The sequence below is a fragment of the Trifolium pratense genome, linkage group LG3 (assembly GCF_020283565.1).
Source record: "Trifolium pratense cultivar HEN17-A07 linkage group LG3, ARS_RC_1.1, whole genome shotgun sequence".
Lineage (NCBI taxonomy): Eukaryota > Viridiplantae > Streptophyta > Magnoliopsida > Fabales > Fabaceae > Trifolium > Trifolium pratense.
Genome location: NC_060061.1, coordinates 47130133 through 47154223, shown reverse-complemented (window position 1 = coordinate 47154223; position 24091 = coordinate 47130133). Strand labels below are relative to the sequence as shown.

Genomic DNA, 24091 nt, shown 5'->3' with positions numbered 1-24091 from the left:
ACATCTCAGAGTGTTAAGTAAACAAAAAATTTTACAAGAAAACCTTAACATTCTGACTGAACAAGCAGAACATTTTCAAGGTCTATATCAAGAAACTCTGAATAGAGTAAATGATCTTGAAAAGGGTTGTGCTGTGTGTCACAAACCTACTGATGAGCAAGAAATGGCTCTTCAACAGTTTGTGCATCTCAACCTTGGTAAGAGCAAAGCTGCTAATCTTGTCTATAATGTCATGAGACATAGAGGAGAGGGACTTGGCTATGAATATGGTAGAACATATTCAAAGCTAAAGACCTATCCCAAAAAGGTTGGAAAATCTTGGGTTTACTATGTTGTACCTCAGAGTGAAGAAGGAAAGAAATTTGGTACTCTGGAAGATGAGGATAATAATCTGAGAGATTTGGGAAATGACAACTCAGAGGAATCAAGTTCCTCAGGATCTGGGAAGAAAAGCTCAGAAGATAAAAGCTGTTCAGAACTTGACAGTATTAGTTCAGATGTTCTGAAAGTTTCAAAATCTGATACTTCAACTTCTGGAACCAGAGGAATTCTAGTTCATGAGAAAAGTCAACCTAAAAGCTCAGAGGTTTTTAAAAGAAAGTCAAACCTCAAACCTCAGAGGCAACATAGGACTAAGGTTATTTATGATTCTAGAGTCAGTAAGTATAACCAGTCAAATCAATGGACTGGTGATAAATACAAACTCTGGGAGCATAAACAATCCAAGTCCTGGAATAATAACAGAACTCAAACTAAGAAATATTTTCAAAAGAGTTATTATTCCAAACCAAAATCTTTCCCTCACACTCAACAACACAGTAAGCATTTGTGGACTAACAAGCGTGGACCCAGAAGATGGGTACCAAAAGCTGAAATTATGTATCATTCAGATTTACCAACTAGGAAAGGATATGTCCTACCTAGAGTTTGGAAACAAGTTCTATGCAAAGGAAGAAGGGCTTATGTCCTTGACCAATGGCTGACAAGTTCTCAAGTGAACAATCAGAACTTGATCAATGAAGAGGAAGAATATTGGGATGACTTTATCATTAACGGTGATAAAGAGTTCCATCGTAGTGATTAAAGTTGTTTCTCATACAGCCTATCACTCAAAGAAGTATCATGAATCATTCATGGTATCTGGATAGTGGGTGTTCAAGGCACATGACTGGTGACAAGCAACTGTTCTCCAAGCTAACTATGAAAGAAGGAGGTTCTGTTGGCTTTGGAGGTAATCAGAAAGGAAAGATAATAGGTACAGGTACAGTAGGTAATTCCTCCCTATCTATTAATGATGTTTGGTTAGTTGATGGACTTAAACATAATCTATTGAGCATAAGTCAATTTTGCGACAATGGTTATGTAGTCATCTTTAATAAGGAATCATGTACTGTGTCTAAACAATCTGATAACTCCATTATATTCAAAGGTCTGAGAAAGAACAATGTTTATAAAGTTAATCTTTCTGATTTGAATGAACAAAAAGTGATGTGTCTTTTGACCTTGAGTGAAGAAAAATGGATCTGGCATAAGAGGTTAGGCCATGCTAACTGGAGGTTAATCTCTAAGCTTAGTAAACTTGACCTTGTCAGAGGTTTACCTAAAATTAAATATCACTCAAACACACTTTGTGGTTCATGTCAAAAAGGAAAGATTACAAAGTCATCTTTTAAACCTAAGAACATTGTCTCTACCTCAAGACCATTGGAACTTCTTCACATTGATCTTTTTGGACCAGTTAACACTGCTTCAATCAATGGAAAGAAGTATGGATTAGTGATTGTTGATGACTACAGTAGATGGACTTGGGTAAAATTCCTAAGAACAAAAGATGAAGCTTATGATGAGTTTAGCATCTTCTGCAAACAAATTCAAAATGAAAAAGGCTACACTATTTTAAAAGTTAGAAGTGATCATGGTGGAGAATTTGAAAATGAACCTTTTGAAAACTTTTGTGAAAAATATGGCATTCTGCATGAATTCTCTTCTCCTAGAACTCCTCAACAAAATGGGGTAGTAGAAAGGAAGAATAGAACTCTGCAAGAAATGGCCAGAACCATGATGCATGAAACAAATGTAGCAAAGTTTTTATGGGCAGAAGCTGTAAACACAGCATGTTATGTTCAAAATAGAATCTATATCAGATCTAAGTTGAACAAAACTGCTTATGAATTGTTCAAAGGAAGAAAACCTGATATTTCTTATTTTCATCAGTTTGGATGTACATGTTACATCTTAAACAACAAAGTCCATCTAAAGAAATTTGATGCTAGAGGTTATAAGGGTATCTTTATAGGATACTCTGAACGCTCAAAAGCATACAGACTGTATATTTCTGAAACACATACTGTGGAAGAAAGTATGCATGTCAAATTTGATGACAAAGAGCCTGACCAAGTGTCAGAGCTTGTGGAAGGTTTGTCTAGATTCCAGGTATCAGAGGATCAATATTCAGATATTCCAAACTACTCAGAACATCCATTCTCTGAAGTACCTCTGAACACAATAGTTCCTACAGACTCTGAACAACCAAGAACAGAAGCATCTGCTGAACCTGATGTTGATGAGTCTGAAGATGATGAACCCCCAAGAAATACTTTCAAATACAAGTCATCACATCCAGAGGAACTGATCTTAGGCAACAAGGATAGTCCAAGAAAGACAAGATCTCAACTAAGAAATGAGGAATCATTAGTTGGTCTTATCTCAATGATGGAACCTTCAAAGATTGATGAAGCTCTGAAGGATGATGCTTGGATTGTAGCAATGCAAGAAGAGCTGAATCAATTCCAAAGGAATGATGTATGGACTCTAGTGCCTAAACCTTCACACAAGAACATTATTGGAACAAAATGGGTATTCAGAAACAAGCTGAATGAACAAGGTGAAGTGGTAAGAAACAAGGCTAGATTGGTTGCACAAGGTTATAGTCAACAAGAGGGGATTGACTATACTGAAACCTTTGCACCAGTTGCTAGACTTGAAGCAATCAGGTTACTTCTATCTTATGCTGTTAATCATGGAATAACCTTATATCAAATGGATGTTAAAAGTGCTTTCTTAAATGGTTTCATTTCTGAAGAAGTGTATGTTAAGCAACCTCCTGGTTTTGAAGATATCTCAAACCCAGAACATGTTTTTAAACTGAAGAAATCACTGTATGGTCTGAAACAAGCTCCCAGAGCTTGGTATGATAGACTCAGTAATTTCCTTCTTGAAAAAGGTTTTGAAAAAGGAAAGGTTGACTGCACACTCTTTAGAAAAACAACCAAAGAAGACATCTTAATCATTCAAATTTATGTTGATGATATTATTTTTGGTTCAACTAATGCTGCTTTGTGCAAGAGTTTTTCTAAGATAATGCAGGATGAATTTGAAATGAGCATGATGGGAGAGTTGAAGTTCTTTCTTGGAATTCAAATCAATCAGAAGAAGGAAGGAACTTATGTTCATCAATCAAAATACACTAAAGAACTTCTGAAGAAATTCAATCTAGATGACTGCAAGATTATGAATACTCCTATGCATCCAACTACCAACATGGGCAAGTCAGATGATGAAGGAAAGGTAGATCAAAAGGTCTACAGAGGTATGATTGGTTCCTTACTCTATCTGACAGCCTCTAGACCAGATATTTTATTCAGTGTTTGCTTATGTGCAAGATTCCAGTCAGATCCCAGAGAATCTCATCTTACTGCTGTAAAGAGAATCTTTAGGTATCTGAAAGGAACAACTAATCTTGGACTTCTCTATAAGAAATCCAATGATTATGTGCTAAATGGATTCTGTGATGCTGACTATGCTGGAGATAAAATTGAAAGAAAATCCACAAGTGGCAATTGTCAATTTGTTGGTGAAAACCTTATCTCCTGGGCTAGTAAGAGACAAACTACTATAGCTTTGTCTACAGCAGAAGCAGAATACATTTCAGCAGCTAAGTGTTGTACACAACTACTCTGGCTAAAATATCAGTTAGAAGATTATCAGGTAAGCAGTAACAATATTCCTTTATATTGTGATAATACTGCAGCCATTCATTTATCTAAAAATCCTATCCTACACTCTAGAGCCAAACATATTGAAATTAAACACCATTTTATCAGAGATTATGTTCAGAGAGGCATTATAGATATTAAGTTTGTTGATACTGAAAATCAATGGGCTGACATATTTACAAAAGCCTTATCTGTTGAAAGATTTGATTTTATAAAGAAACATCTGAACATGTTTTCAATCTCTGAATGAAAATTTTTTTGGCACTTAAAGTGTAAGAGGTTATGTATATCAGAACTTATGATTCAGAACATCTGAAACACAAGCTCTGAAGTACTTAACTCTGATAGAGAATTTTAAATAACTCAGAGGCTCTGAACTATTTAAGTGGGAACGTTTAGTATTCACTGCTGAACAGTTGTCCACTAAAATAGCAGTTACCGAGTAAATTTCTGCACGTGGTCTACGTGTGTCAGGTAGTGGGTGGTTAATGATGATTTTTGGTATTCAATTTTCTGTCAATTAGCGTAACTTCCCAAATTTGCTATTTTCGTGTTAACTGTACTCATTTAAATAAAACTTACACAATACACTTGCACACTATTCACTTTCACAACCTACACTTTCATATTCTCTCTAAACCTCCAACACAAACTTTCTTTCTCTCTCGTTAGTCTTCCAAACCTTACCCTAATCTCCAACAATGGCTGGTACTTCGTCTTCTTCTTCAAAAAGGATTCCACCGTTCATATTCAAGAACCTTCAGATCGTTGGGAACGAGATGGAGTTTCCAGAATCTGAACTTACTTTTCTCTCAGAGAAGATGGTTGATTTTGATGGTCTACAAGCTAATGGGTTTGATGTTAAAAAGTACTTTATCGCTCAGGGATGGGATAAGTACTTCGACATGCTTAATGGTCTTATTTATCCAGATTTGTTGAAGAAATTTTGGATGAAAGCAAAGGTTTTTGATAAGCATGAAGCTAAGAAGGAAGAGCTTGCTGCTATTGAGAGGGATCCTAGTCTGAAGGGTAAAACTAGGAAGGAAATGGGTTTGCTGGATTATACAGGTGTACAGATTAGGTCTAACATCTGTGGAATGAACATGGCAATCTCGCCTATTCATTTCAATGCTCTTCTTGGTCTACCTAACTCTGGGATAGAGTTAGATGTGTTTGAAAAGGATACAAGATACAGGGATGATCTTCTGCATCTCATCTGCACAGATTTCTCTTTGAAAGGGAAAGTAAAGGGTTTGACTGATGAATGTAGAGTTCTCTTCAAGATTATCCTAGCTGCTATCAGTCCAAGGGTTGGTGGGACTGATACAATCTCCTGGACTCATCGTCATCTGCTGTACTTTCTTCTGACTGAAAAGAAGGTTAATCTTGGAGATTACTTTTTTGAACGTATCTGTGAAGCCATTTTTGCAAGCAAATCTCAGAGGAAAACTACTATAGTTTATCCTAGGCTGTTGTCTGACCTTCTGCATCAAGGTCATGTTGTTCAGAACTTGAGGAAGTTCCACCCTGAATTGGTTGAGAAGAGGTTCTATCCAGAAATTCTGAACGCTAATTTTCTGTCCAAGATGCGTTTGATTGCATCTAAGCCTGTTGCTCCCCCACAAGAGTTCACTGTTAGGCTTGAGGATCGTCTGTATGTCGACGGCTACCCACTTATATCTGAAGCTGATGCTGAGCATGTAATTCAAGGCTACTTGGAAGTGCTCAGACAAGAAGGTTTTGTTGTTGATAGAAGTATGATTCCTCCTGCTCCTGTCAATCTGTATAACCCTAAGAGGAAACCAAAGAGAAAAGCTGAAGCTCAAGCTGATCTTCCTAAGCCAGATCTTCTGGTTCAGAAGAAGATTAAGGTAGAAAAAGCTATGGTTGAGCAAAGGACTAAGAGGAAGCATGAAGAATCTGCTACCAAGGCTGCTGAAGGAGCTTCCAAAAAGCCTATGGTTGTTGAAGTTGAAAGTTCATCTGAGGAATCTGACTCTGAAGATGAAACTGAGTCTGATGAAGAAACAATTGCTGAAAGCCTTCGTAAAAGACCTGCTCCTACTTCTAAAGATAAAGGTAAGTCTTCTAAGTATGTTTTTAATGAAAATGAGATTGGATTAGGTTACACCAAACCTCTCAAAACCATCTTACCAACCTCTGATATTTCAACCTCTGATAACCCCCTATCTGAGCTTGAAAAACATCTTAGCCCTGACCCTCTTAATAATCACCCTTTTTCTCCTGAAACTCAATACAAATCTAGCTCACCTCCTAAACCTACATCACCTCAACCTGAACCTCAACCTGACATTCCACAATCTGAACCTCAAACAGATATTCCTGTCACTAAACCAACCTCTCCCACAAAACAACCTTCTCCACATAACTCTCCTGAACCAACAGCTGAACACAAATCTACTGAACCAACCCCTGAACAAATTGCTCCTGAACCATCTCCTGAACATAAATCTCCTGAGCCATCTCCTGAACATGTTCACCCTGAATCCACTTCTGACATCTCATCATCTGAACCAACTCCTGAACCCCATCCTAACCCAAGTGCTGAACATGCTTCTCCTGAGCGCATTCACACTTGTGCTCCCAAGCCTTCAGAGGTAGAAGTTGTGATTATTGACAACCCTACTTCTGAAATACCTACTCTCTCTACCATTCCCAATCCTTCACCATCATCATCCAACACTTTTAGATATCTATCCACTCAATTTCATGAAGACTTGCTTAGATTATCTACGATAAAGGACAGGTTCTTAGTTTGTCCTTCTGATGTGGATCTCGAAGTATCACGCATTAAGGCAAAGATTTGCAATGCTCTGGATGTTGCTGCTGCAAAGGTTAAGGCTGTCATTGGTAAGCGGGATCTGGAAGGTATAAGCTTCATGAGGAACAATCTGGCTAGGGCTGAGCTGAAAAGGTTAACGCCATTCAATCATGAAGAGCATGAGCGTGCTAAGCTTGTTGCTATAGCTGCTGCTGTGTGGCGTATGTCTGAATTTCAAGATTGCTGGGTTGATTCTACTCTTCTGCAACGTCTTGAGGATCAAAGGATTGAGACTGAACGTCTGGAAGAAGCTGCTGCTAGAGTTGCTGAGTTGGCAAATGAGCTACCTAATGAGGATGCCACAGAAGAGGATGTACTGGATGTGCTTGCCTCTCAGAATCAAGAGGATGTGCTGATGATAGACTATCCAGAGGAAGGTGAACCCTCTGATAAAGGCAAGGCACCTATGATTGAAGAACCAGAACCTGTGATTGAAGATCAAGCTCCTGCTATGGCAGAACAGTTGCAGATATTTCAAGAAGCCCTGAGGGAACAGCAAGAAGGTCTAGAACGTCAAAGAGCTGCTCAAGAGACATTGGAAACCAAGGTGGATGGTTTAGTTTCCAATGTGGGATCCTTGAATGACAAATTCGACCAACTCTTAGCCCTTCTTAAGAAACCCTAGGATTCTCTGCACATGTTTTATGCTTTCTTTTTAACCTCTGAACAATTTTTTTTGTTATGTTTGATTTTTATTATTATAAGGTTTTGTTTATGTTTTGCTTGATTAATTATTTTATGTTTTCTTGATAAATTAGAAAATAAGAACACAAGATGCTTTCTAAAAACAAATTCTTATTAATGATCTGATAATGTAGAGTACATTGGTAAAAAGAAAAAGAAAAAGACAACCTAATCCTAATCAGATGGATAACACTCAGAAGAAATCTCTGATTTCTCCTCAGCATCCTCTGATGATATTTCAATGGGATCTGGGTTTTGCTCTTGTTCTTCTTCTTCTTGTTCCTCTTCTGGAACATAGCTAGCCAAGAACTCCACATAGTCAGCATCATCCTCATTCTCTTCAGCTTCAGAGTCTGATGAGATGATTATTATCTCAGCATCTTGTGGTCTCTTGTTGTCTTTTTTATCCTTCTCTTCGTCTTCGCGTTTCTCTTCGTTCTTCTTTCTCTTAAACTCTGCGATGCGTAAACTAAATCTTTTCATTATTCCAACTCTCTCTTGCTTCACTTGTTTGTTCTTGTTTTTGCGTGAAGAAGGCATGTTCTTCGTTTACCTTTTTATAAACCCTTGAGCGCGTTGGTTTTTGGTTTTGAAATTAATTCACCTTTGTAACAACCACTCTTTCTTCTTTGACTGTCTTGGTTTTATAACTTTGTTTTACTTTTTGATAATGACAAAAGGGGGAGTAGTTACGCATTAATTGATAAGGTCCAAAACTGAAACCACGCCTTTTATCTCGTTTTTATCTGTTAAATTAAAAGTTGTTACTTTTAAGTTGTTTTACGTATTTCAAGGAGGAGACTAAGTTAGTTGAAACTAAAATAAATTTCATAAGTAAGGATAAGTTAAGAGTGCAATTTTAACTTAGCCTTATGAGACTTAGGGGGAGAGCTTGCAAACCTCTCACTCTGAAGAAAGATATGAAATTTGTTTTATTTCAAAACATCTTAATCTTATACTAAATTAAAATATCATGGATAAAACATAAAGTTCAGACTTTATGGAGTATCAATCTTAGGGGGAGCTTGCAAACCTCATAAACCTAAGAGAAACATGATAAGTTAATTTAACAACAATTGTCAATTAATACTTGTGTTTGTCATCATCAAAAAGGGGGAGATTGTTGGAACAAAATTGATTTAAAAATGTTTGCCCCTAAATCTATAAAGGTTTTGATGATAACAAAGTATTAATAAACAATTGGAAGGACTAAAAATTTATTTTAAGTGCGCAGATATAAGCATCATTTAAGTCCTGAGTGAAGTTCAGAGGATGTGAACTCAGAAGTTCACAAGCGCTCAGAAGATGTTGGGCTTCAGAGGTTACAACGTTCAGAGGATGAAGACTTCAGTACTTCAGTCTGTCTACAAGCTTCATCAAACTCTGAAGATCTCTTTGAAAGCTGTGAAGATTCCTTTTGCTAGTCAACTCTTCTACCAATGAAGAAAAGGACCTTTCAAGTCTGATCAGCTTAGCTACCTCTGTTTTGTCTGTCCTATCTTGAGAACGTGGGTCTTCAGTTTTGTTAGCTGAATAAGGAAAGTCCACTCTGCAGTAGTCAAAGTACCTGAAACTCTTTCTTAGTTTTGGATACAACCAAACTGCATCAAGACAGACTGCTTGAAGACAAAAGGTTATCAACTCCAACGGCTCCTTTTGCAACGACTCTTTTCTAGTGGTATATGTACTAGAAGATTCAGCTACAACATAATTAATTATCAAGAATTGAACGTGCGCTGAACAAACTCTGAACTCTGTGATATACAAGCTCTGAACCTTTCTCAAGTGTTTTTGCACTTTAGCCAAATACTCTGTAATACTTGTATTTGCTCTCTTTAGGTTCATCTAAGAGCACTTGTATATTTTTATATACTTTATTGTTACGTGTGTAACTTAAGCTTGTGTGCTTAAGTGTGAGACTTAAACTTGTGTGTTTAAGTGTGAAGTCTTAAGCTTGTGTGCTTGAGCATTGTTGAGAAGTCTCTTGCTTGTGTGCTTGAGCAGGTGTAATCTTGTGTGATTATAGTGAACTCCCTTGGAAGTGCAAGGGGACTGGACTACTCTCGTTTTGTGAGAGGAACCAGTATAAACTGCTTGTGTGTTTTTCTCTCTCTCTCTCTTGTTATTATTTGTGTTATTTATCCGCTGCAAACGTAGCTGAGTTAAGAACTTGAAAAAGTTTTAAACTTAGCTAAAACACAATTCAACCCCCCCCTTCTTGTGTTTTCACACCTTCATCATACAATCAAGAGGCACTTTTAACTAGTTGCAAGTTCAATAATGTGTTTCTACAAATCATTACCAAACAACTAGAAGCTCAATGTATGGTGCAAGCAATCTCTCAAAATAATCCTCATTTCAACACCTACAATCTTGGAGTGAAGAATCACATGAATTGTTCTTATGAAGCTAATCCAAATCAAGCATTTCCTCAAGATCAACATTTTGAAGATCACCTTGAATCTTTTGAAGATACTCTTATCTTGGCCATGAAGATGACTCAAAGCAATTTTGAGGTGATGAAGGCAAACCAAGAAGTGTCAAACGAACGTCATGAAGCCTCCATCAAACATCTCGAAAACCAAATGGGTCAACTAGCAAGGCAAGTCTCTTCTCTACAAACTCAAAGTGGGTTTTGTGGAAACACCACGGATCCTCGTAATGAAAGTTGTAATTCCATTAATTTGAGGAATATAGAAGTTTCATCACCGGAAGTAGTGGAGAATCCTAAGAAGGATGAGAGTAGAAATGGTGTAGTTGAAAAGATGAGGGATGGTGTAGTTGAAGATAGAAAAGAAAATAAGAAAGAAGAAAAAAATAAGGAAGAAAAAGCTTATGAGGGTGAAGTTGAAAAGAGAGTAGAGAATGAGTCTAGTGCTAAGAAAGACAAGAAACCTCTTGTGAAGGACCCCAAGTTTCAAGTTCCTTCACCATATGCTAGAATGCCTTATCCTAGGATGAAGAGGGTCAAGAACCAAGACCTTGAAGTTTGTGGAGTGGTATCCGAATGTTTCAAAGTGGAAGTGCTAGAGGAAGTGGTAAAAGATGGGAAAGAAGAAGAGTGGGATCATGAGATTGAAATATTTCTTCAAAACTTGGATAACCCCCTAGAAGAGGAGAGAGAGCCAAAGGCGATGAAAAAGCCACCGGAATTAAAAGAACTTCCTCCTAAATGGAAGTATGTGTTTTTGGGTGGCGACTCTAGGAAACCCATGATCATAAGTGATTTGCTCACTCCACTAGAAGAGAATGACTTGTTAAAAGAAGCGGAGAAAGTAAATGACGACCTAGGATGGGACTTGGATGGTGTGATTCCTATCTATTGTTTGCACAAGGTGGCCAAAGAAGAAGAGCCCAATCCGGTTGTCAATCCTCAAAAGTCTTCCACTTCAACATTGAAAGCTTCAGTGAAGAAAGGCTCTAAGAAATCTCCATCACGGTCTAGTAAGAAGGAAAGAACTAATGTGAAGACCAAAGGGGAAGATCTCAAGAGTGATTCGGGAAGTGTGAAATCATTACCTATTGATATTAATATTGCTCCTTTGAATGAAGAGAACAAGAGGAGCCGGGTTGAATCAAAGTTGAAGTATCCTCCCTAACTTGTGATGATGAAGCGTCAAGCTAATGACGAGAAAGAAGCGCTTCATGGGAGGCAACCCATGAGTTTACGGTCCTTTCTTCCCTTTCACTCTTATGCTACTTTATGAATAATAATTTGATGTTGCTTGGATTTGGCTGGATGTACTATTTTAACCTTGAATTTGAACTTTGTCATGTTTGATTGTGGAATGGTTTTTACTTTTAGAGTTTGATTCAATACTTTGGCATGTTCCTTCTTGTTACTTGAGTATCAATTGCTTGATTTTCTCCGTGTGTGATTTGTGAAACCTGCAGTGCAATAGCTTGTTGCACTCATGTGATCAAGAGACAAAGGAAGGGAACGCACACTTTTTGACCGGTTCTTTGATTCGACCCAACCGAGAGGTATTGAGCCAAACACTCCTTTTTCCTCTATGTGTGATATCCACTCATGTATTGTCTCTCGATTTTGCTTGTCGTCTTTTTATTTGATTGGTACTTTTGTAGCACACACGAGGCATGTTCCTTGGTACCTTTGAGCCTTTCTATCCACCCTTACATATAATTATCCTTTGCTTAACCAATTTGAGCTGAAAAATAATATGTTATTTTGCACAACCTTAAGAACATTTTAAAGAAAAAAAAGGAATGACTTTCTTGGAGGTTAGGCACCTAATTAGTGGTTGATGCGCATTGCTCACCACTAAGTTTGGGGTTGCTCTTTGGAATTAGCAACAAATAAAGTTTGGGGTGAGGGTATTAGAGAACTTATAAAAGTTTTGATTGAAAAATTTCAAAAATTGCAAGGCAAAGAAGTAGAGAAAGAAAAGAAGAAAATGAAAAAAAAAAAAACAAAACAAACACGATGAATGAATATGAAACAAAAAAAAAAAGAAAAAAGAAGTGATAGCCTTGAATTCAAAAGAATTGCAAAACTTTGTTTGATGAGTTGAAAAAGTTCTCTAGTCCACTATATTTCAAAAGAAAAGGGGTTTGGTTTATGAAAATGTTCTTTGACTAATAGGGGGATCTAACTCCAAGTTTTTCTACTACTTATCCAAAATGTCACCATCCACCCTAGCCAAGCCACGTTATAACCCTAAAAGACCTCTAATGTGTGTGCACAAAGTGAACCGAATGAATTCTTAGACTACTTGCAAAATTATTGTTGACTTGCATTGATGTGTTGATTTGAGTGAATTACCAAAACTGAAGAGTGAATGTGAGTAGTGTGATGAAATCATAGAGCCTTGGTCGAAAAGTGTGCAATTGAGCATTATTTGCAGGTGGATCATTGATCATCAGGTGATTCTCACGTATGTATGATTCGAGTGAATTTAAGGAAAATGCCAAGGTCTTGACACAAAAGCTTGAGGTAAAAGTTGTTTCCTTGAGGACAAGGAAAGGTTTAAGTTTGGGGTTGTGATGACGGATCGTCACACTCTCTAATCCATGCCTATTTTAGCAATATTAAATGCATTTTAGTAGGTTTTAAGCAATAAATGTAAGAGAAATCTAATCATAAGCTTGATTACTTGTTTTGCAAGAAAACAGGAAAAATTGCAGGAAATTGCTGATTTTCACTACGCTGGGGGCGTAGCCCATCACGCGCGGCGTGATGCCTGACCACGCGCGGCGTGAAGCTTTGTTCAGGAATTGGAGGCTCTCTGACTTGATCACGCGCGGCGTAGCACTTGACCACGCGCGGCGTGAAGAGAAGAGGAACAACTACGCCGGGGGCGTGGAGCTATCACGCGCGGCGTGAAGATGGCAGAGCTGAAGATCAGAGACCTCAGATTTGATCACGCGCCGCGTGATACCGTTACACGCGCGGCGTAGTTGAAGGATTTGCAACCACGCGCGGCGTGATAGATCTGACGCGCGGCGTGGTTGCGATTATTATATAAGGATTCTGCATTTTTCTGTTAAGGGGTTGGAAAATTCTGCAAATTTGATCTACATTCTGGTTTGGAACTTCAAGATTGGGATTCAAGACTCCAGAGGATAGCTCCAAGCACATCGATAGCATGGATTCACAAGCCATGACATTGAAGCTCGGACGCGAACAAAGGGAGATGAGGAGCTAAGTTCTTCGGAGGTAGGATCTAGGATAGTCTAGGATGTAGATAGATCAGTTGTAATCTGCTATATGTGTAAGAATCTACTCTTTTCATAGTGTTGATTTAATGCAATTCGATGCATAATGCTTTATAATCCTTCATTAGTGTTGTAATGATTTCGAGTTAAGTCACGTGCGAGAGTATTGATTTAATTTCTGAACTGAATTGCATTAAGCGCTCGAGTGTCTCCGGTCGAGAGATTGAGGCATAGAGTGTAGCGAACGATTGACGCGCGTTAATATCATTCGTTGTAGGTAGCTCCCGCCCGAGAGATCGGGGGAGTATCGACAACAAATAGAGTGGATTTTGACAAGAGATTGCGATTCACTAATTTGTCGATCTAGTTGTTAACACTTGAGTAGATTCCTATGATATAGTAGATTGTATGTGGTTTAGCTATAGACTAGGCGATTCCGATGATTCTACCTCGCTTTTCCATTATATCAAAGCACGTTTTCTAACAATTCATCACTCAACATACCCCCAATTTATGTGTATTTCTTGCATAATGTCTATGAGTTCTATTCGACTAGTTTAATCACATAATCCCTGTGGATCGATATTTTTATTACTACGTGGTAATTCGTTCACTTGCGAAAATTATCCATCAACTATTTTGTAATTTTAAATTCCCTTGTAATTTTAAACCTATGTTTTTGCTAAGTGATTGACAATATGTTTAAATTCCATTGTTTTTGCTTAAATTTACCTTGTTTTGCTTAAATTTGCAAAGTAGTACAAAATGTGTTGTGGGTTTGGGTTTGGGTGTAAAAAACCCGAACCCAATGGGTGTGGGCATGGGTGTCGTTTTGCCACCCGAACAGATTTGGGTTTGGGTTTGGGTGTTGATTTCGGGTGTGGGTTTGGTATCACACAAACCCGCACCCGTGGGCGCCCATTGCCATCCCTAAATAAAATCGGAAGAATGAAACTAACATGGTTTAGATCAAATGATGCGAGTGTTTTTTAGTTTGACTAAGATTTTGGGTTTCATATTTAATTTGGGAATGCACCAATGTTAAATGTTTTTTTAGAGCATTTTATCACCTATTGGATCCTACAATATTCGAGAGATTAATCTCTACGGTTGCGCGCAGACTATATCTAATTAATAAAAAAAAAAAATTAGAAGAAGGAAGGAAGAAAAGAAAATGAATTAGAAAAATTATATTTAATGATATAAAGACTTATGTTCTAAACATAACTCAAATTTATCCGATGAGATGAGATAAAAGATAGGATAGAGAACTCATTGTTGTGGACCGATGGAAGAAATGTTTCGAGCTCAATGTCAAAATTCGAGGTAGAGTTGACCAGGGATACAAAACGGGTGTACCTGCAGAAAATACTCCGACACCCAAGTCAGTATAAGCTTGAGGTAGAGGTAAAGGTTAGAGTAATGCATACTTTGTGAGGTTGTGAAGGGTTGTATATAGTGTTCAGTGAATTTGATATTGAGCCGGTGAGTGTGAGATTGGGCTTGGTCTAACTCAACACAATTCAGTTCAAAAACGACTAAAATATAAAGAGAAAAGCACGTATAGAATGTATTGATTATTACATACTTACTCGATGGACTGCACGCATATTATGTGCATGTTTGAATTGACTATGAATTTAATAGAATCACGTACTCAAGGTTTTAATAAGTGGAATGTTTGAAATTCGAATTCCAACCTATGCTTATAACAATGTCCCTACAAAATGAATTATCCTCATTGGATATCACTTTCTCACACATTTACGGACTAAAATCATGAATTATTTTTAAAAAAAAAAACTATATCCATAAAAATCCAGGATAGTTCAAAATTCAAATCAATGCTAGACATATATAAAATCAAGAACAGTTTAGATGAGCCACAAATATTGCATACCAATGGTCGAAATTTAGGGAATGTGTATGGGTCCCTGCTTCTTCAGAATGGCAACATGTGTGACCTTGATATTTGAGGACCATATGAATGTTCTCCCATTTTTCTTGCTAAACAATTAATATTGTTGAATCCTTTAGGAAGGAACCAAAACAGAGAGTAAGATAAGAAGGAAGGAAAGGAGTGAGAAATTGCAAATTAGTAAATCAGACATTTTAATATATTTCACTCAATATACACTCTCAATCTTTCATGTTTATAGATTATATGCCAACATATTATGTGCATCTTTAGATTGATGGTGAGTTTAATAAAATTACGTCATGCCAGTGTAATGTTATTAAAAATAATATTTTGAAATTTCAATAAATTTATCTTGTCATTGTGATTTTGCCAAATACACCGTCAATAAAAACATTGTTCATTAAAAAATACACAAAAATAATGTATTGATGATTACACCACATTAGCATCAAGCTCTTTTTTTTTTCGAGATACCATATTATTACCTTTTTTTTTTTAATTTTTCAAATTATTATATGCATATATATTGTTTGTAGCTTCTTTGGTTCTCTTTGAGCTTTAGTTCACATTTGGATTGACATTTCAGTGACGGGCTCCACTACTATCCGGCATTCCTTTGTTCAGTTTACTTCTTCAGCTGGTGGATCTCGGGCATGACGGTCTTTTTTGCAACTCATGGGCTTGCTAGTGTATGTGTTGTATGGATGGAAAGAAATCACAGATTGTTCAGAGGCTCAACCAGTACTCTTCATCAGTTGCTAGACAAGATCAAGATTTTCTCTTATAAGTGGTTGAAGGCAAAGAGTGTTACTTTAGCTTCAAACTACCATAGTTGGTGATCTAATCCTTTGTTATGTTTGGGCCTTGTACGAATTTGTTTTTTTTTTGTTTTTTTTTTCTTTATGTAAACTCGGGTAGTCTATCTTGGCACACCTTGTACTGAGGAGACGTTTTATTAGTAATAATATATCTTTTGGCTTGTTAAAAAAAAGTTCCATCCAAAAGGGTTGTAAACTAACCCATTAGATCCACTTTAATTAATTAATAAAAAACAAATTTTGTGTCTTAAACTTCTTTAGATTAAAATTAGTAAACACAACCAAGAAATGGTAAATGGTACCTACAATTAATTAGTACCTAATATATGAGAGATGTTAACGAAATTCAACTTCTGGATATTTATCAATACAGGAAACAATACCTTGGTAAAGAAAGAGTTGTTGTGTTAGGCATGTGCTCTTAATAAACCTATTTCAGAAAAAAATAAAACCAGGCAGTATATTGTGATCTGGATTCTGGATTTTCAGCATTAACAGATACACATTCATTAATTGATAATCCTAGCTACTCTATCTGCTCTTAATTAATTATAACCAGCACTAACAAACTGGTCACTTAATTTAGCTAAATTTGATTATTTATATAACCGATCGAGTACTAATTTGGATCAAATGGTTAATCAGTTTTTCTTAGGACGTCGAATTGTTCGGAAGAATGCAAATTCAATTTTTAAGAGGAACAATTTTTTAGTAGACCGGATACTGATGCTGAAAATAAAAAAATAAAGAACTAATAGATATCTAATGTTTAACTCATTCATATAGTGGATATGAGATTAATCCATCACACTAGAATACAACAAACCTTCACTAAATCATCTTAAAATAGTTTTCAGATCAGATCAACCAAAAACACATATACCTGATCAAGCATTTAATGTGTTGAATTCAACTCCCATTATTGCAAGAAAAAACACTAAAAAACTATTGAGTAAATACACTCTGAAACATATCAACTAACCACACACTATTCCTACCTGTAAATATTTACTTCACTCTCCATATAAACCATTCCATATTCCTCACTACTTCCTCACTCCACAGACACCACTTCACTTCTCTCAATCCATCTCTCTTTGTTCTAAGAAATGATGAAGAAAATAAGCAATGTCTCCTTTTCCATGCTTGTTCTGCTTATAGGTCTTCTTTCTCAGCACCTTGTGATTCAGGCAATCTCCAACACTGCTGGAGATCAGAAGAACTTCAAAATTCCAGATCCACATTCAGGAAATCCTCCTACAGGTTTCACTGATTCTCTATGTAATTCTCTAACTTTTTAGCTTCAAAATTTCTCAAATATTTATATCAAACATGTAACAATCTTTTTTATTATGTAACAATCTTTCTAAAGATAATAAGAACCAGATACATCAGTTATTCAATGAATCTGAGAAAAGAATCTTTACTTATATAAAATTAAAGTGTTTGATTTTTTTCCCATTGGTGTCTTTAACTTAATGCAGGTCCACATAAGAATTCTCCTTCATCTCATAGCTCACCACCATCACATGGAAGCTCCTCACCACCATCCCATGGCGGAAGCTCATCTCCACCGTCACATGGAGGAGGTTATTATACTCCAACACCATCAACACCTTCAGGTGGATGTGGAACATCACCATCACATGATCCTTCTACACCATCAACACCATCACATAATCCAACAACACCATCAAACCCTCCCTCAAGTGGTGGATACTATACCTCCCCACCACCATCAACTAGCAACCCTCCAATTGATCCACCAATCACTTTGACACCACCATCTCCATCCACACCAATTGACCCTGGCACTCCTACTATCCCTTCACCACCTTTCCTTCCTTTCACTTCTCCCTTCACTGGCACATGCAAGTAAGTTACTTTCACAACACATCACATTGTTAATGTTACCTTGCCAACCATAAAATATACTATGTTTCAAATAACATGATGTTTGGTTGTTAGAAAAAACAAAGTAACATTTAATTTTAGTATAACTATTGGACCTATGTTGTGTCTTTTTCTCTATAAAAGAACCTTTTATTCTGTCATTTTCAAACATTAAAGTCATATCATATAATTATAATCGTAGGGTTAAGTTGTATTTACTCTGTAATGTTATGGAATTTCGGTTTAATCTATGTAATATTATTTTTTTCCGATTACCCCGTGCTTTCTAAAAAGGGTTAATATATAGAGACAGAGTTACTACCAATTTTAATAATTTTTTTAAAAAAATTCAGTATCGAGCTCAAAAACAGACTAATAATATATTAACTTTTGTGTGATTTTCAGCTACTGGAGGACACATCCCCAAATCATATTGGGAATTCTAGGTTGGTGGGGAAATGTGGGGCATGCATTTGGTGTGACCAGTCTTCCAGGTTTTAGTCCTGGATTAACCTTACCACAAGCACTTTCCAACACAAGAACTGATGGATTAGGAGAACTCTACAGAGAAGGCACTGCTTCCTTCCTCAACTCCTTGGTGAACCACAAATTCCCTTACACAACTGACCAAGTTAGGGAAAGGTTTGCATCATCACTTCACTCCAACAAGGCTGCTGCAACACAAGCTCATCTTTTCAAGATGGCAAATGAAGGGAAAATCAAGCCTTGATCACCATGAAGTTGATCATAATCTTAATCCAATTTAATTAGTTTGTTTGATTTGGTGTGTCAATTTATTATTGAGTTATTAAGAACATTAAATTAGTTTGTGTCTTGTTTCAATTATGAGTCTCATATGAGTTGATTTATTATGTTGAGATGGATATCATGTTTCTTTACAATTTAAATTTAATGAAAGTTTTATGGTTTTACTAGTTTAAATTTAATGTTCATTTATAGTTATGATTGATGGTTGTTGATGTTGTCCTTTGGTTCAAAATATTCAAGTGTAAATTTAAATTCTTGTCATGTCAACAATTGATTTTCCTAGACTTGAGTAATAATGAATTGTTCAAAAGTGACCAATAGGATTACTCCCTACATAAACTGCACAGCTCACATGATATTGGAATGGATAGGTGAGTCTTGCAGATAAAGAAGTGTCGCCACTTAAATGTTGTCCAGCACTCTAGCTGAATATTTAATGTTCAAAGTTTTTTATGTTCTGTTTCCTAGTGGTAATGCAAGGTAAAATTATGTGTGGTTTTCTTTATCAATACCTACATGGTTTACTTTTTTAAAGGAAAATTAAACAGTATCCTTTTAGGCTTTCACTCTTTGTAACATTAATCCCCAATTCTCTGGTCAGGATCAAATGACACCAAGACGTCAAACTTTTTATATGGCATATTCGATAATTCTTTACCAGATAATCGTATTACAAAATTGATCATTGAATTGAAATATATTATAACATAGATCATATATATAAAATATAACATTATACGGAAATCATTTGATACGTCAATGGGATACATCAAAATTAACATTTTACGAACATTCAAAAAATGAGTTAATTTGTATGTATTTCATTTATATATGAAATGATTTCCGATTAATGTAATATTTTATAGACATGAATCTATGTTATAATATAGTTAAATCCAACAATCAATTTTGTAAGACGATTATCTGGTAAAGGAAGTGTACCAGAAGACTCATTTGAAAAATACTAAATTATTTAGTATTTGTAGATACGATATTGTGTTAAAAAAAATTAAAATATAGATACGAATACGATATTGGAATATTGCAAAACTTTTATTTTTGTTGACAAAAACAACTAATTTCTACCCAAAAAAAAAACTAATTGAAAATTGAATTTTTTTTTTTTTTGACGGAACTAATTGAAATCTTATGCTTAGAGCTGTCAAAGGGGCCGGCCCGGTCCGGTCTGGTCCGGCATGGAGGGGCCCGGTCAAATAAAGGGGTCAGTCCAGCTCGGCCCGTTAACTTCATGGTCCGACCTGCTAAGCCCGACCCGATAAGCAAAAGCCTACATGGCCAGATGGGCCGGCCCACTAATTTTCATAGTATTTTTTTTAAAAAAAAAAAATATTCTATTAAATTTATGTTATATTTCTCAACTAAATCTTCAAGAAGATAATTCGTATCCCTATATTTTTTCACATAATCTCCCAAACAACAATATCTTCCTCTTTATCCTCATCAAACAAATAATCTCATTCTAATCCAATAAGTTTTTTGTCATATTATTATTATTACTACCAACAAAAAATCCAAGTTTTATATCTTTCATTCATCTATTGTAATTTAAGTAAAAAAAAAATTAAAATATAGAAAGAATATAAAATAAATACAATAAAAAGATGATAGGCTTATAATAAACATATTCCAAGTTTTATATCCTGCGTCGTAATTGCACAAAATTTTTTTAAAAAAATATAAAAAGATGATATGCTTAAAAATAGGAATAAAACAGTATAGATAGGAACAAAACACAAATAATAACAATAAAACAACAAAAAAAATTTTAAAAAAATTATATATGAATTTATGCATAAAAATATGACCAAAATATAACAATAAAAAGATTATAATTTTTTTTTTAATTCTTTAAGGTGCCGGCCCAAAAGCCTGTGGGTCGGCCCATGAAAAAGCCTGACCCGATAAGGCCCGACCACCTTTTTATGAAGCCCGACCCGTGTAAAAAGATAGGGCTAATGGGCCGGCCCGACAGCCCGACCCTTTTTTACAGCTCTACTTATGCTCCAAGAAAGATATTATTATGATGCAATATAAAATAACTCTAAACAGTTCATTATCACTGCACCCGATTTTTTCTTCTTTTCTTTGTTCACTTTTTGCTTAAATAAAGCACATTAATTATTTGAGTCTATTTCCTTAAAAATTTAGTGTATATACTTCGTCAGTGTAAAGTTATTTTGCACATGCGTTCAATAATATACCGGCACATCATGTATGGTAATTAAAAAGAGTTTAATTGTTGTGCACCGTTGGTGTAATTTTTTTTTACACATACATCTAATGACGCGTTGCCACATTATTTAATGAATGTGTCACATCATGTGTTTTTAATTACCATACATGATGTGTCAGTACATTATTGGATGCATGTGCAAAATAACTTTAGACTGACGGTGCATATAAATTAAATTCAATTAAAAAACATGATGTGTCACATTCATTAAATAATGTGACAATGCGTTATTGAATGTATATGTAAAAGTTTTTTACACCGACGATGCACAACAGTTAAACTCTTTACTTAATATGAATGTTCTAATGTTTCTTTTAAATTCACTTTAGCAACATATCAGAGCTTCAACTAGTTATTGTATCCGTCACACTTTATTTATTTATTGAATTAATTGATATGCACCGACGGTGTAAAATAATTTTACACTGTCAACCAATACCAACCCTGTTTTCCGCCACATCATCCCACTTCACTCCACTTTCTTGACATGACATGGCAAAATAATGATTATTTATTGGAAGATTGTGTAAAATTATTTTACACCGTCGGTGCATATCAATTAAACTCTTATTTATTTTTGCTTTATAACTCTCTGATTCCTAGGAGAAAGGGTCTCTAGTAGTTCAGAGTTCGCGAGGTAAGTCAAAAGCCCGATAAGAAATTGTTCCACCCAAAAGTTTTAATTGAACTATGAATTAGGAGTTGAGACCTAAATAAAATAGAATATATTTGTTATTTATTATTTTTGTTCATGGAATTTTGCACGATGAATTAATTAATATTTTTTGTTTGTTTGTAAAACCTAATGCAGAATGCAAATCTGAAGTTTGTGAAGGTGGTAGATGCGCATTATAGGTCATGTAGTTCAATGGGCTATTGCATTAAACTGAACGCTAATGATGGAGAGAAAGTGAATGTCTATGAAACGGGAAATTTTATTTTTCTACCCCTACATTTATCTCTTTATCCCAACATATTTTATTACTTGTTACTCTGTCGTTTTCTCACTTTTTCGATAAAATGTACACCCCTTCAAACACAATGTTCCGATAACCCCTTCAAAAGTATTTCGGTACGATATTTTCCGGTTTGCAAAAATTTTCAGAATTTTCATTGTTTTACCGGAACACTTATAACAAGTGTTCCGGTTTGTATTTTATTCAGAACCTATTATAATTGGTCACCGGAACACTTTAAAAATGTATTCCGGTATAGGAAAAATTGCAAATTTTTTTTGTGGTTACCTAGTGTTCTGATATGTTAAAGAGCCACATTCTACTTGTACTGAAATATTTCCTAGGGCAGTCCCGTCCAGCAACCTCGATTGAGATCACAACTTATTTTCAAACTTCCAAAAGTACAAAAGAGCAAAAATTGCAGTCAAGCCAGTAGTAGTAGCCAGCAGATGATGATCTCCCATATGTATACACAGATCTGGGAACAATGTTTGAAGTATACTGGAAATGATAAACTAGCACATATAAGATATTCAATTCGAATAAACTAACCGGTATTTAACCAAATAAAAAGAAAAGGGGTAGTACTTAAGAAATTGAGACTTTGCACAACTTGAATCTCCAACAACACAAACATTTATGTCCCCTCTAAGGTTGATGCCTTCATGAGTAGATTTGTGGACACCACCAACAAGCAAAAGAAGGATTGCCTGCTTTACTTCTCGATGACCAAAAACCGTTGGAGCAATACTATCAATTAGTTTGACAAAGGAATCTTGAGTGCTCTGTGCTCCTCATTCTTTGAACTTCATCCAGTTCTCGTGCTTATCAATTACATCAACCAAATATAAGTTTAATTTTTTCTCAGATACCCGGCACAAATTTGACCGCAAAATTTAAGTGTATGTGTTGGGGAACAAAAAAAGTGTATAGTTTAACATACAGGAACACTTATAACAAGTGTTCCGGGGTCAACAACAAAATTTCTGCAATTTGTCTTATACCGGTATACATTTTCAAAGTGTTCCGGTGATCAATTATAATAGGTTCTGAATAAAATACAAACCGGAACACTTCTTACAAGTGTTCCGGTAAAAACGATGATTTTTTTTTATAAGCAACGATGAAAATTTTGCAAACTGGAAAATATCGTTTCGGAATACTTTTGAAAAGTGTTCCGGTAAAATTAACATGCCGGGAAAAAAAAGATTTACCGGAACATTGTGTTTGAAGGTGTGTACAGTTTACTGGAAAAATGAGAAAATGACAAAGTAACAAATAATAAAATATACTATAATAAGATAAGGGTAAAATTAGAATAATTTAAAATATGTCGGGGTAAAGGGATAAATATAGGAGTCGGAATTTTTTTTCTTCATGAAACGGATATTTCTGTGACGCCTTGGAAAGATTGGAAGGAGATGCTAAATCTAGGAGAGGTGCGGCTTATAAGCCATAATCAATTGGTAGATTGATTATTTTCTGTTTTGGGAATGACATGTTATTAGTTTCCATTACTATTTTTATGTTTAATCATCTTTGACCTAACAAACTAACCAGTCTCCTTCACTTCACCTTCATACTGAACCCGAAACCGCCACTTTCACTTTTGAATTCAACATTGTCACAATATTTCTGTTCACACAATAGATTAGTATTAATTACTACCACAAAAAATATTTCTTCCTATCATTTTAATAAGAAACAACGCACTCACTTCCTTGAGAAGAGGGAGACAAATAATGTAGGTTGTGGCCGTTCCAGAAATGTCGCGGTTGCTCGACCAAAGCCGGTCAAAGAATGAAGAGTAGCTAAATGAAAGAAGTGAAGCAATTCGCATGCTTGGAAGTTAGGTTACTCTAAAGGATTTTATTAGGTCCCCTTCCCCGAACCCTTATCTCTCATGGTAGTGTTCTTCACAAATATGAGTAGCAAAAGGAGGCGAACTCGGAGAGGTTAATGAACTTGGAGAGGCGAACTCGCAAATATGTGTTCTTCGCAAATAATGAAATGGGTGTTAAGAGATTCGAGTTTTTGAAATTTGGGGTTTGAGTTTTGATTTTTGGGAAGAAGAGGAAAAAATTTGTTTGCTCCTTGGAAGCAGAAGCAGGTTTGAGAAGTAGTTTTGATTTCTGGGTTTTTGGGAAGAAGAAGCAGTTTTCAGAAGAAGCAGGTTTCTGTATTTTTTGGGAAGAAGATGCAATTATCACTGAACTTTGATTTTATGAGAAAAGGAAAGAATTATATTAATATTTGGATCTTATTAATTATGTCTTCAAAAAAA

The 24091-nt window shown here is 35.7% G+C and overlaps 1 protein-coding gene across 2 annotated transcripts; it reads left to right on the top strand.

The window, feature by feature from the left end:
• The first annotated feature begins 16941 nt into the window (after positions 1-16941).
• Positions 16942-18764, top strand: LOC123917209 (protodermal factor 1-like). Of its 2 annotated transcripts, none has more exons than XM_045968877.1 (3): positions 16942-17217; positions 17421-17811; positions 18235-18764. In XM_045968877.1, exons 1-3 carry the CDS (start codon positions 17046-17048, stop codon positions 18557-18559), a joined length of 888 nt encoding a protein of 295 aa, XP_045824833.1. In that variant the 5' UTR covers positions 16942-17045; the 3' UTR covers positions 18560-18764. The 2 variants fall into 2 exon arrangements, with proteins under 2 accessions (XP_045824833.1, XP_045824835.1); XM_045968879.1 differs by having other exon boundaries at positions 16959-17199.
• Positions 18765-24091: the final 5327 nt, after the last annotated feature.